Source organism: Mesitornis unicolor, unplaced genomic scaffold (genome assembly GCF_000695765.1).
Source record: "Mesitornis unicolor isolate BGI_N332 unplaced genomic scaffold, ASM69576v1 scaffold14169, whole genome shotgun sequence".
Lineage (NCBI taxonomy): Eukaryota > Metazoa > Chordata > Aves > Mesitornithiformes > Mesitornithidae > Mesitornis > Mesitornis unicolor.
Window position 1 is genome coordinate 1 of NW_010208054.1, and position 14050 is coordinate 14050.

A 14050-nucleotide genomic window follows, 5' to 3' on the forward strand; every position below is an offset into this window, starting at 1 on the left:
GGAGGCTGCTGGCCCCACCTGCATAAAGCTGGGCCAGTGGGCCAGCACCCGGAGAGACCTCTTCTCTGAGTCCTTCTGTGACGAGTTTTCCAAGCTGCACGTCGAGGTGAGCCCGCACCCGTGGGGCCACACTGACGAGCTCCTAAGGAAGGCCTTCGGTGAGGACTGGACGAGCATCCTCCAGTTCCAAAGCCATGAGCCGGTTGGCTCAGGCTGCGTTGCCCAGGTGTATAAAGCCTATGCCGACCTCAGGGCTATCACTGGCTCCCAAGCCAAGGAGCTAGCACAACACTCAGCATTAAAGTCTGCTTTTGAAGCATGGGAAGTGTCAGGCTTTAGAGGCCTCCTCAGGTGGCTGAGGAAGAGCAAGGAGATGCGAGATGAGAGGAGCAGGGAGGAGCTGACCCCAGCAAACTGCTCCCAGGGAAGTCCTGTGAGCGGGATGTCCCTTATGGAGCAGATCACCAAACCACTCCTGAATACAAATCCTTCATCAGCCAGACATCTCACGCCTGTAGCCATTAAAGTAAGTCATATATCTGACTGGTAGATGTGTGAAAATGGAGCATGCTGGACAAGACCAATGAGATTTTAATTCTAGTGGGGATGAGCAGGCTGACTAGGGCCGGGTAGGGTGAGAGAAGGGATGCTTGTCTGTCTTGGTGTCTTTTCTCAGTGCTTTGGTTCCAGCCAGTCGCAATCCAGACTTCCCAGCCTGAAGAGCTCGAGTATGCATACTGCCTATGACACCATTTGACGTGGCATGTGGATACCAGAAATGCCTTCAAGTGCCCTGCTTATATTAAAAGAATGAATATTAAGCTTGGTTTCACTTCCCAGAAAATGCACTCCTTTCCCTGCTCACATAAAGAAATCTGGAAGAGATAAGTTCTTTTGCAGCAAAGTTTATTTAAAGAAATCTTGTATTTGAGTTACCCCAAATATCAGTCAGTACTGCATGGCAGGGAAAGGGCGGGCGTGCGGAAGCGATGGAAAATGACATTGAGCGAGGCTGTGGTCTCCAGCACAGGTACGTTCCATTGGCAATTATGAAATGTTTCTTTACAACTTAATCCATGGCAAAATGTAAATTCTTCTGAGGGGAGCTGTGGAAGCCTTGTTAGCTCCCACTCCCGTAGGCTGGCTGCTGTCTGGTTGGAATGTATCACTTGAGCTGATTGAAATCTCTGGGGAGCTGATTTTGCTACCATTCATTCTTGCGCAGGTCCTGCACCCCGGGCTAGTCCGCCAAGTCCAGATGGATCTATTCCTCATGAAGATGGGTAGCTACATCATTGGACTTCTGCCTGGATTCAAGTGGCTCAGTTTGACAGAGGTCGTGGAGGAGTTTGAGAAGCTTATGATTCAGCAGGTGTGTGCCGTGCCATGGTCCCCACACACTGAAACAAATCTGCCCTTTGTCTCGGTAGTGGCTGGCTCTGTTCCTTCAGCTACTTTTTAAAGGGCTAGATGAAGGCTTGCTTGTTAGTTACATTCTTTCTTCTAATCAGTCATGTAGTGTTACTGTAGGAAAGCTTACAGGCTCACAGAGTAAAAGCAAAGCAATGAAAAAAATTTAACAATCTTTATAAGATTTTAAAATCTTTTTTTTTAAGACTTTATGTTTTCTAGTGAGCAGCTAGCTAGCCACACTTACAGCCTTTTTGCAGCATTGTGAAAGAAAGATGGATGCTGGTGAGATACCTCTCCTTAGGAAAAGAATCTCTCCAAACAAGTGCTCAGATGTGGTTTTTCTCTTTCATCCTAAATGTATGTTTGCAGACTACTTGCAGCTCATGTTTGCTCGCACTGAGGTATATATATTGGCATAACTAATATACTTTTACACAAGTCAGTGATACATTCTATATTGCATCATGATCAGACTCATAGTATTGGTAAAGTTAAACTTCGCAAATAGATCTGAAAACATGTCCTGATTCACTGATGTCTTATAAAGACATAGTACTGAAAAGTCCTTACTACTAAACTTACAAAGATTTCACTAAAGGCTTAATTACACTTAAGTTTCTGTTAAAATGAACCATTATCAGCTAATTTCATTTTTGTGTCTAGATTGCAGAATCTGAAGTCTGTTCTAAGCTTTTGAAAACCTTCATTCTTTTTTACTATTGCAAAAAATGTAAACAGCAAATCCATGTTGTAAACTATTGAGTGTATTCAGATGTGACTTGAGGTCATTAGTACCAGTTTAATATAGCAGAGCTCCTTCTGGATCCTCTGAAGACTGAGGATTTGGAGAACATCTGATAGGACTGTTGTAATTTCCTTTCATTTCTCTTTGAAAGAACAAGAAATATTCCTGGCATATTTCCTGTTGCCAGGTGAGGGAGGTGAGGCAAGGTTATCCTGCCTCCCTGAGCAGCAGCAGTGGGCAGGAGAGATGCCCTTGTGTCAAGGCACTGCATCACTGAAGAGCTGGGGCCAGGGCTTTGTGTAGTGGATTATTTTGTATATGTTACACTAAATTTATTCCTGCTTTGGCTGCCTATCTGTAAAGTGAGGCCAGGGCTGCAATTTTTCTACCCCGTCTGCCTGCCTTGCTATTTGGATGGTGAGCTTTAGTTCAGGATATGTCTTGTCCTTGAAAATAAAGCAGTCCTGGGCTTTTTTTCAGACACCATGCCTATCGTAAGAGTAACTGGTATTTCAAAGATGATGTGTTGTGTGTCATTTGTTAACTCTACACTCTTCTGTCAGGAAGGCTATAAGCATGTGAGAAGCACCACTCTTGCTTTGTTTTCTTTCTGGTTTTCTGACAGTTTTGTATGTATTGAGCATTGCACTATCCAGCCGTATCCTCACGCAGGATCCTCAAGCTCTAATTCTGATTGCATCTAACTTCTAACCAACTTTTTCTTTTTCTCCTTTGAGATTGACTTACGCTACGAAGCCAGAAATCTGGAGCGCTTCCGACAAAATTTCCTCGATGTTGATTTTGTGAAGTTCCCAACTCCCATTCACCCTTTGGTAACGACGGACGTTCTAGTGGAAACATTTGAGGTAAGAATTGCAGAGTCTGGGAACAGTGACAGCAGTGAGAAGGCCCTTAGGAGAAGATGCCAAGGAGGTGTTTTTTGAGAAGTGATCAGAGGCAGACGGATGCTCTTATTTGCTTAAAGAGATTGGTGTCCTTCCTCAGTGTCTTGTCCCACTCTCTGTGTAAGCAGTGCATCCCAGAAAACGGGTGGCAAACAGCTCCATATAGAAGTGAACTCTTGGCCTGAAACCAAGCAGACCAGCAGTGTGTCCAGCCACCAAGTGCTTGGCTGTGCAAAGCAACACCATGCTTCTGCTCCCCTTTGTGGTGGGTCAAAGCAAGAAGCTCAGCAATCTGATGCTTCCTGATGCTTGCCTTACTTACCTTGTGGATGTTTGAGTCGCAGACCAAAGCTACTCTCAGCCTTAGTTTTTGTGCATGTGGTCCTGGCAAGAGTATTTCTGCCCCAAAGGGTATCACACCCTCTTTCCAAATAACAAACCCTCCTGTCATGTTCTCCATGACATTAGGCACAGCTTTTACCAATCAGGTCCTTTCTAGGGTATTGTTATTCTTCCCTTAACTCTGGGCACCTAGATAAAGATGTGGTTGAAGGTGGGACACAGGATGTTTGACTCAAGCTCTGTATTTCAGGAGAGTGAGCCTATTTCGCACTACTTGCATGCGGAGATTGCCACAGAGCTGAGGCAGAGACTTGCAAAGATGGGCATGGACATGCTGCTAAAGATGGTAGGCACTTGGCTGAGGCTGGAAGGGGAGGTTGTTTTCCTGCAGTAGCTGTTCAGTTGGGGTAATAAGACTGAAGAGAGAACCTGTTTGCTTCTTGCATCTCTTACCCTTTTCCCCAGGGACTCCCAAGACAGAGCTGTGCCTTTTGTCAGCCCTTAAGTGCCAGGTATCTCACAGTAACCCAGGACTTGGGCTGCCAGGGCACTGTGCAGCTCCTGAGCTGGCAGAGGGAGGGCCTATACTTGATGTGCAATGAGTTTTCTGAGTAAAGCCCAGGCTAGGTCCAGCACTACTGCAGACTTTGAAACGGACCTTCTTCCACTGCAGAAGGGTGATCTGCTTGCACATAGGAGCATCTCCTATGCAAGTTGATCAGTTGCTTAGGAAACCCACTAATCCATTTAATGAATTACTTGCATATTGCCTAAGTGCTATGAAGTGCAATGTAATTAGCAAATACTATGCTCTCTGCTAAGACTATGGATGTGACTCACAGGGCAAACAGCTAGCCAGTTAATTTACTGCACTGTCCTCCAAAATTCCCTTTTTAAGGAAGAACGAAATATGAAGTAAAGAAAACAAACCTGGCCAGATTCAGCTTATGATTCAGCTTTTGGCTGTCTAGTTCTTTTGTGGTAGAAATAATCACAAATGAGCTGGAAAAGAGTGTTGAGAGGTGACACAGCTGGCTCGTGAGGAGCCATGAGCAAGCATGAGTTGCAAAAGAACCTCACCATCCTGAGTGCGTGGGCAGTGTCAGATGAAACTGAGTTGATAACTGCAACATCATGCTGAGGAGATGGTGAGACCTGCAATTCTGACACTATATGGTATGACACTCTGAAATAGCTTACTGGTTAATGAGAGTAGCTTATAACAGAGATATATGCAGCCATGAGTACATGACAGGGATTATGGATCTATTCTGTATCATTTCTCAGAACAATGAGGAGGACATAAAAAAAATCAGAAGTCACTTTTCCAGAAAACACCTAAGAAAATCTGTCTTCTTCACACAGCTCTAATTGTTAAATATCAATTGGACAAATTCATAGGAGAAATTCCTGCAGGAGGAAGTCCTGCAGTCTCAGGTTGCCAGGAGGGTTAGTGTGGAAGTCCTACTTTGCAGTTGCCCTCTTACTAGTCCTCTCTGCTACTAACTGCTAGCATAGGCAGAGAAGTGCTACATACCTTTTCCTCTTCTTATATTTTCCCTATTTTTCAGTCAGCTTTGCTGGCTCTCCTAGAGCGAGTAGCACCCATGCCAGTTCAGCACAGCAGTAATGACAGTGAACAGGCCAGCAGTGAACCTCTGCTATGAGTTTTGGCATGGGCAGGTTTGGTTGGAGTGAGCTGCTCTAAGACTTGGCTGTCCTCTAGGTCTTTGTTGACAACTTTGTCCATGCTGACCTGCACCCTGGAAACATCCTGGTTCAAGGCACGGCCCATGTCAGCAGCAGCTGCAAGGAGCAGACGGCCATCGTGGACCTGTGCGACACGCTTGTGGTGGAAGTGCAGCCGCCCCTCAGGCGGCTCTGCCTGGTGCTGCTGGACGCGGGGATCGTGGCGGAGTTGCAGAGCGCTGACCTGCAGAACTTCCGGGCGGTTTTCACTGCTGTGGTCCAGGGGCAGGTGAGGCCTCTGTCATGTGGCTGTGGAGCTGAGGCTGGGGAAGGGAGACAGTTGAGAGTCTGATGGCCAATGTGATCGTTTTCTCTCTGCTTCCCCTTACAATCCTCCCTATGCAAGGAGACGAGACTTGCTAGCATGGAAGCTATACCAGATGCAGGGTTAAGATGTTCAGCTACAGCCAGGAGGCTGCCAGAGTGGAGCAATTTTAGTGGCCCAGGAAGTGGAAGGTATTGAAAAATGGGAAGCATTGGCTGCCACTCCCTGGCCAGGAGGGCTTCTGATGCAAGTTAGGACTGCCTGGGAGCCACTTGTGTTTGTTGCAGAATCTGCCAGGTCTTGCTAGAGAAGTGGAGGGAATGGATCAAAATCTTGGTCTTCCACACACACATTCCCTTCTGCAGCCTTGCTGCTGGAAAGTCCATATGCCATCCTCCATTCGCTGTTGTATCAGCATCTGTAGAGAAGAGGAAGCAAAACAGATGCAGAAGGCAAGGTAGTCTAACCTCTACCAGGCTGTTCTGTATGAGAACTACTTCATCCTCTTTCCTGCGTATTTAAAATACACTCTCAGATGGATTAGAGTCCAGTGCTGATGTCTCCTGTTCATTCTGAGAACAAGCATCTGTGCTCATACTTGCATGTTGCTGTGTCTCAGCTGTGGATTGGATGGCTCACCAGCTTATCTCAAGAGGGACATGTTTTAACTTGGTCTGTTTAATCTGCTAAAGCATATTGAAAAGTCAATGCTAAACTGTGTATCCAAGCCCATCCTGTGCTGCCAGACTTACTTCTTGGCTCCCAAGCAAACATTTGATTGCAAGTCCTTTGTGGCTCAGGCTGGGTGTAATTCTGATCTATAGGTGAAAAACCTCTTCGCCATCTTATTGCTAAACGTGGGGCCTCTGGCTCTGCGTGTTGCTGTTGAGCAGGTCTTCTAAGAAGGGCTATAAAGCTTCTCACAAATTGAAGCTTGGGTATGGCTCTCCCCCTTTTTCACCAAGCATCTGCTGGTGTACAGTTGGCTCACGTTTCCTCTGCAGTTTGCAAATGGAAAGTTGGAGTTAGCCCATAAAGGAGGTTAATAGATGCCCGTCTCTACACCATTATCTCCTCTGCTAAGAAGAAAATGCCAGTCATGTGGGGTTTATTTTTCCCCCTGAAACTTAGGAGAAGTTGAAGAAGATGAGCTTTGTTATATCCTCTCCTACAAGACCTGCAAGAAAAATAGAGCAAGGTTTTGCCAGATACCAGTGAAGGCTTTTGGAGCAGTTCTGCTCTTACTACACCTCCTTTTGTTGATTCTGTGGGTCTCTGTTGCTGGAATGGGAATGGGTCCTGGGAGCTTTGCGGCAGTGGCATGCCAGGGACAATGATGTGCAGCTCCTTGTGGGTCTGGTGCACCAGTGACCTAGTCCTGATTCTCCTTTTCAACTTGTTTCACAGGGGGAGAGAGTGGCAGAACTGATCCTTCATCACGCCCGTGCTAACCAGTGCCAGGATGTCGAGCGATTCAAAGCTGAGATGGCAGAACTAGTGACCAAGGTCCGGGGGAACACCATTGCCCTGGGAAAGGCAAGTACACAATGTTCCATCCTCACTTACCTGTAATTCAGTGCAGCTTGGCCTTCAGAATGATCCATGTGGAAAGGTCAGCTCTGACCTCATCAGCACCACCAACCAGTACTGGGTGCTTTTAATCTCTCAGGTGTAGCAAAAGTCCATAAAATCCTTTCTTATTTCCTTCTAATTAAAAAAACCCATGTGTTTGGTTTTGTCAGTTTTTAAAATTATGTTATTTTTTTTTAATCTCTAACATCTGCAGTTCCCTGTGAGGAGTTGCTCAGCCTGATGTTACAGCTTGTATCCTGTTAGCTAAGACCAGCCTGGGCACTTCAGAGAGTGTAGCAGGGCTGTATTGAGTGAATGAATGCACGTTGTGTACTGCCATGAGGTCAGATGTTCTCAGCCTTTCTGGGCTGGCAAGGAAGCAGAACTGTGGGTCACAGCTGAACTCCTTATCCTGGGCAGGGTGGGAGAGAGAATACCTTGATGTTGGTTGTTGTTAGCCCCATAATCTTGTCCCACCATCAGAACCAAATGCTAACAAGCACTTAGAAGAATGGCTCAGTCTGGTTTTTTTATCAGTTAATTTTTCCTTTTGTATTCCAGCTTCAGGTTGGAAATCTCCTCTCGAATGTCTTTAAACTACTGATGACTCATAAGGTGAGGTCCTGTCATTGTCTGCCTTTAAGAGCTGGAAGTTAATTTGGGGAGGGAAAACTACTGGGAATGTGCAGGGCTGAGAAGGAGAGAGACTGTGACTTCTAAAACAAGGGGGACTTGCTAGGAGGGGGACTGCAGTAATGCACCCAAGTGTTGTAGCCATGCTGTTTCTCAGGCCTTGATACACACCCTACCAAGACTGTGTCGTTGGGTTTTGTCTTGATATTGCATTTAATGGTTGATATTTTTTACTAAAAGGAATGTTGCTGTAACACATAGGTTTTCCTATCTTTATTTTTAATACTCCCATAGAAGCAGAAAATGAAATCTAATGTATGTTGTATATCATTGCATGCTTTCTTCCCTGGACCTCTTTCTTGATACAGGGAAATGTAACAGCACTAGGCCACTTCACTGGTTTATGAGAGCCTCAAAAGTGAGGAGCTGCTCACAGAAAAGAGATTCCTTCTTATAACTGGCAGCATTTGGGGGACAAACTTCCATGGGTTGCAGCCAACCCTGGAAATCAACGGAGCTATGGTGGCCTAAACTAGAACAGATGAGAAGGTGAAGTCAGCCACTGGGCTGCGCAGCCTGCAAAGGGTCACCCTAAACATTCCTTTGTTAAAGCCTTTTGTCATTAAGGCTCATTAAGCTGGTTTCTAATAACATGAAATATAATTTAGGCCCTTACAAAACAAGCCCTCCCAACTTCATGAATTCTTAATGCTCTGGTGTGCCTTGAAACAATCCTGGTGTACCTGGCAGGGAATTGGGGAATAGTTTGTTCACATGCAGAGCAGGTTGCTTCCTCTGTGATCTGTGGGGGTCTTTTGTGGCTGTTCAGAAGGTGGGCTCCCCCTTACAGAAGTGCATGTGTTCAAATATGTTGGATACTACTGCATAACTACATTAGCAATGGTGAGTGCTTCTAAGCTCCTGCTGTTCCAGTATAGAAGAAAAGAAATCCCATTCCCCTTGGAACTGGAAAACAAACTCTGGGTTTCCCTTAAGACACTTACCCTGAAACTGTTGCCTTACTTATGGGCCTGCTGCTGGATTTCAGCAAGTTCTGAAACTCCAAGTGATGGAGTTGCAGTGTGATTTCAGATACGGATATGCTCTCCCCAGCCTCTTCCCTCTCAGCTTAGCTGGAGCTGGTACCTCTGGTGTGGGCTCAGAAGAAAAGGTCTGCTGAGTCCATTCCATCTCTTGTGGTTCTAGGTGAAGCTCGAGAGCAATTTTGCTTCCATCATCTTTGCCATCATGGTTCTGGAAGGTCTTGGTCGTTCACTGGACCCTGAACTGGACATCCTAGAGGCAGCTAAACCACTGCTCATCAAAACTGCAGCATCTGTCCTCGCATAGACTCTTGTGGCTGCTGCCCTCTTGCTGTGCAGGGCTACCTATGCCACCTGGGAGCTGATGGAGAAAGCAGCTGAAGGTGAGGAGTTGCATGTATCCCAGGGACATGCCGTGCAGTGGTCACTCTCCATGAATGTTGCCTTCAGTTGTCTCAGCCAAGCAGTGGGCGTGGGATGACGAGAAGGTCTAGTCCAGAAACCAGGAAGACTTTGCACAATTGGAGACTTCCGACTCATTACGCACTTCTGTGAGCTCATGTGCTCTGGTAGTTTTTAAACTGACATATCATGTAGTTTAGGTGCACAAGATCACTGCAGCCTGATGACAAAAGCAGCCCTACTTGTCTAAAAGGCTGTAAAAAGACCTTCATTGATCAAGTCTGTTTTGAGATATATCAAGAGAAATATTTGATTTCCTGACTCACCTGTCACTGTGGTATGACAAATGATGGTCTAACACCACATAAACAGCTCATTCAGGCTGAAAAAAAGCCAATAAACTTCTGTCTTTTGTACTTTTAACTTCTACTTTTATTGTGGAAGCATCCTGAGATCCTGCGTGGAGTAGTCTGTTCTTAGTCATTTTGGATGATAAAAACAACCCAGTCAATTTAAAGTTTTAAACTCCCATACTCTAGCACAATACTAGAGGAGTCTGGATTATAAACAGTAAAAGAAAATATTTCCCTAGGCAGAAAAGCTAATTCCATAATAAAAACAACTTTTGGGAATATTTGTACTGGTCTTAGTTTTTTCTGAACCTTAAAAAAAAAAAGGTTTTTTTCCCCTCTCTGCACTTCTTTCATCCCACCCTCCCCCCTGCTCCCCTAGTCTCACCATAGTCAACTCAAAACCTTAACTAATATGGAAATGCTTGGGTTTTGTTTCCAGTAGTTTGCAGAACAAGGAGTCCAAGTGTTTTCCTAAAGGATGTGAGTGTTTAAATTAAATAAAGCCAGCAAAAGAGCTAGATCATACATGGCGTTTACAGTCAGTTATTTTAATAATAGCATTAAAACTGTTTTATGGCTGTATTTTAATAGTGAGAAACACAGTCTATGAGTGATTGGAAATACTGTAATACTAAATACATTCCCAGCTATACTGTCTGTGAAACTGCAGCAGCTGCAGTGGTCTGTTTTCAGGTGGTTAAGCAATGAAGAGAAAGTACATAGGCAGACAATCTGCTGGTTTATGGTGATTATAAAATAATGATTAATGACATAGAAATGAAATCTGAAAAATAAGTTTAGATTCTGCTCAACATATTTCATGTACTTTCCTTTAATCATTACATGTTCCATTTCCAAATGCTTAAGGATAAAAGCAGCAGTAGAGTTTAATATCTAAGTTTTAGACTTGTTTTCGTAAGTCTGGTCAGACTTAACCTCATACCTAGGTACACCGTTGCCTTAACTGATACAAGACTTTGCATAAAAGAGCAAAAAACGAAAAGCAACCAGCCCTCTAACTTTACGTTAAAGAAAATCTCCATGTGCTGCCAGCCCCCCATTCCTTCAGTTGTGTGATTCCTCCCCCACCCATCCCAATTTCCTCTCAGCTGGGGGTAGAGGTGCCAGGCTCAGCACTCTGTGGTGTGTGCAGCCTAGGCTGCCGTTAGGCAGGTCTTGGGCAAATTTCAGCCAACTCTTCCAGAGGCTAAACAGATCTTAAACCAAATGATGGATTTCCGTGACTAAAACGCAAAGCTGTGCTTCACATGTAGTTTCCATATATGCGCTGTTACAATTTTTTTCAGACCTTAATTTGAACAAATAACCAAAGAAAAAGTCAAAGCCTTTATCTTATACATAGATTCATCTTTCTTTTCTCCTTTTCTTTTAAAGCAAAAGTCTCAGGGTGGTTCATACATGTTATGGATCTTAAAAGTTTAAAATAACATTTTTAGCTATTAAGGCCTTAGAATAGTTTGTAAGTGTCTGGATGAAAGACTTAACTTTAAATGTTTTTTTGGGAAAAGCTGAAGGCATAGCCTCTTGGTTTTCTCTGGGGGAACACAGTCTGAGACTTACTGCTAAGAAACTGCTGGCCATTCAAAAGATTTGGCAGAATTTCAGATGAGCTCCCTTTTACAACTTTTCTTAATTTTTAAGGTTTTTGGTTTTGTTTTTAGAAACTGCTGTTATCACTGCTGCTGTGTTCCTGTAAAAGGTGTGAATTTTTATAACACTTAATGCTTTTTCTTGCTGAGCAGTGTGCCAGAAAATATGTAATATGTTTTTAAGTGTACACAGAATGTCAGGCAACAACATTTAAAATTTGTATCTAGTTTGGTTCTAGGTACTACTGTCACTGAATCGCACCAAAATGGCTACACACACACCAATAATGAACTCAAACAAGCTTTAATCTGCAACTGAAATGAAGCAGACAAAACTTCATTCACCAAAACAACATTCCACTGACATTCAACAAATACAGGTTTGATATGCTGGTTGGGAATATTACCAGACACAGCTGAGTTAAGAATTCTTAAGTTTTAGGCCAAACGATCCAAAATGTGCACTCACTCACTCACCTAGAAAGGGAGGGCTCTCAATCTCGAGAAGTTACCTTAATTTGCGTCCCAACTCAAGGAGAGAGTCCCCAACTGCAAACCCGCTGCTCTGAGGAGGACCGACTCAAATGAGTCCTCTGACGGGGCCCCATTTATACCCTGGTCGAAGCTGATCTGTGGTCAATACATGGTTGTGTCAGTCCCCTGCTGGCTGAGGACCCCAACTTTCCCACCTTTGACCCCCACTGTGTGGACCAGACAGGAGCTGTGAGGGGGGAGGCGGTCCTGGTGCCGCCAGGACCAGAAACTTTAGCAGTGTCATTGTTGGGTCTTTCTTAGGTCTTCAGTAGGGTGGGTGCATCTGCCACAACTGCTTAAGCCAAAGTATTGCAAACATTATATATATTTTAGCATAATTTTGTGTAAAATAAGAACATCCTTTGATACAGCTCCTGACTGCTCCAGCAAATAAATCATGCATTGTTGATTCTCCTTTCCTAAACACCCACATGAAGAGAACAGTTCCACTTCTGGCTACCCAGAGCTGACAACAGCATCCTCTGTGACACTGGCGCTCTATTTTGTACCTCTAATGATAGGCAGAGGAGGGACAACACTTCAGGATGTGACAACCATAAGCTCCTCACTGTCTTTGTGAATGAAGGCACCTCCACTGATCAGAGTACAGTGCATTAAAATAACCTCTTCTCTCCTTTCCTGTTGCAGAAAACTGTCTCCTGAGGTTTCCTTTCAGGGGAGGGGAGAAGCCAGTAGCTTACACTTAGAAAATCAGGGGAGTCATGAGCAAGTTGCATTGTGGCTTTCAGGTGGTAACTATGTTTTACACTATAGTGTGAATGCGGGACTCTTCTTCTGCTATAGCACTACGGCTACCTCTGTTTCCTACACAATTTGTCAACTGTCACTTTACCAATTCATTTGTCTTTGTAACACTGTCATTCATTCATGGTGAATAAAGTCTGTTTACTCTGACCAGGAGCCCTACCTGCAAAGATATCCGAGTATCTTTCTGACATAAGATTTCCTGCTTTTGGAGACTGCCAGCCTGAAAGTGAGATCGTAGACAAAACAGACCACCAAACCCACCATTGTGTTTCCTGATTCTCCAAAGACAGGTGTTTCAGAGAACAGACATTTTTCTGATCACAATGCCTAGAAAGGGTGGCTTGCCACCAAAAAAAAAACATCTCCATTTTTGCATTTTGGGCTTCTGCAAGCAGTACGTACGCCCTGACAGTAGAAGATCCACCCTTGCCTGAAGCCCAGGCTGGAGGGTTCAGAGTTGTCTTACCAGGTTTTCTGAAGCCCCTCTCATGCCACTGCATCCCTGGCCCCTACAGCAGTTTTGGCAGGAAGTAGCACAACTGTGTCATGGATTTCTGCAAGTCATGCAATGGGACATTTTGAAGAGTCAGTTGTTTTTAATTTCCCCACAGTCTTGTATTAGAAGGACATAACCTGTGCCTGTGCTTGCACCACTTCACCTGAGGGACTCGTTCCCAGGGTGTTTCTCCTGACCTCCATTCTTGTTCTTTGCCTCCTACTCTATGCCCTCCTACTCCTACCCATGCCCTCACTTTAATTCCTTTCTTTGTCACTGGCATCTTGAAAGCAACTACAACCTGATGCCCTTCTGCCAGCTTCCAGATCTTGTGCCCTTGGAATCACTTTTGTAACTGACTCCTAGGTCCTCTGTTTGCACCACTCTGGATTGCCCCATGACACGTCCACCAGCCTGAGACTACAACACTCCAACTACAGCACTGACTCCTTGGAGTCCTATAGAAAGAGCCAGCCTTCAGAAACTCGGCACCATGGCTATGTTTCATGTTAAATACCAAGATAGCTCTTGGTTCCAGACTTGGGTCTGTCAGCAGAGCCACAGAACAGTTCATCAGAGGTAGACTAGAATAGTAACTCCAGAAAGAAAGGCATGGGAAGGATAGAGCAGTGAAAATGCCCTCTGGCTGCAACAGAAGGGAGGTTAAAGACCTTTCCAGGAATCATAATTCCACTTGTCACAACTCCACTCAAGCACCCAAGCTGCAGCAAGCTGACTCACACCCACAAGCTGCAGAGCAGTTCTGTGAACTGCTCAAGGACCTCCTTACCCACTCTGCAGCTTCCTTATGTAAGCAGCGATGCCCGGAGCATCAAAAGATTCTGTTCTCTGAGGTACCGCTGGAGGTCACAGAGTTTTTGGCCTTCTTTTTCCATTTTCTGGCACGATCGGTCTCTGCTCTGGAACACTCTCCCTTTGGCAGCCTGCTGCTGCTTTTGTTGCCTGTGCTGCTCCTGTGATTCTTGTTCCAACATTTTCTGCTGTGACTGCATTCTGCTCCTGAGAGAATCCTACATAAAAACAAAGACATTTACAATTGTACAGTCAGTTTCATGCTGAATTTCATCCACAATTACCACCGGTAGAAGTCAGAAATGGGTATAATCTATGGCAATTCATTTCTTGCATGCAAAAAGACTCCTTCTACCACAGAGATGGAGAGTTTTACTTCTTATTCTATACATGTGTCAAAAATATGT

At 44.7% G+C, this 14050-nt stretch overlaps 1 protein-coding gene across 1 annotated transcript; it reads left to right on the forward strand.

The window, feature by feature from the left end:
* Nucleotides 1-4: 4 nt before the first annotated feature.
* ADCK2 (aarF domain containing kinase 2) lies at nt 5-8974 on the forward strand (the record flags this gene model as incomplete). Its single annotated transcript, XM_010192357.1, has 8 exons — nt 5-526; nt 1226-1372; nt 2896-3024; nt 3656-3751; nt 5132-5383; nt 6827-6955; nt 7553-7606; nt 8831-8974. Coding segments are annotated over 8 exons (1473 nt in total), but the record flags the coding sequence as incomplete, so codon positions are not given.
* Nucleotides 8975-14050: the final 5076 nt, after the last annotated feature.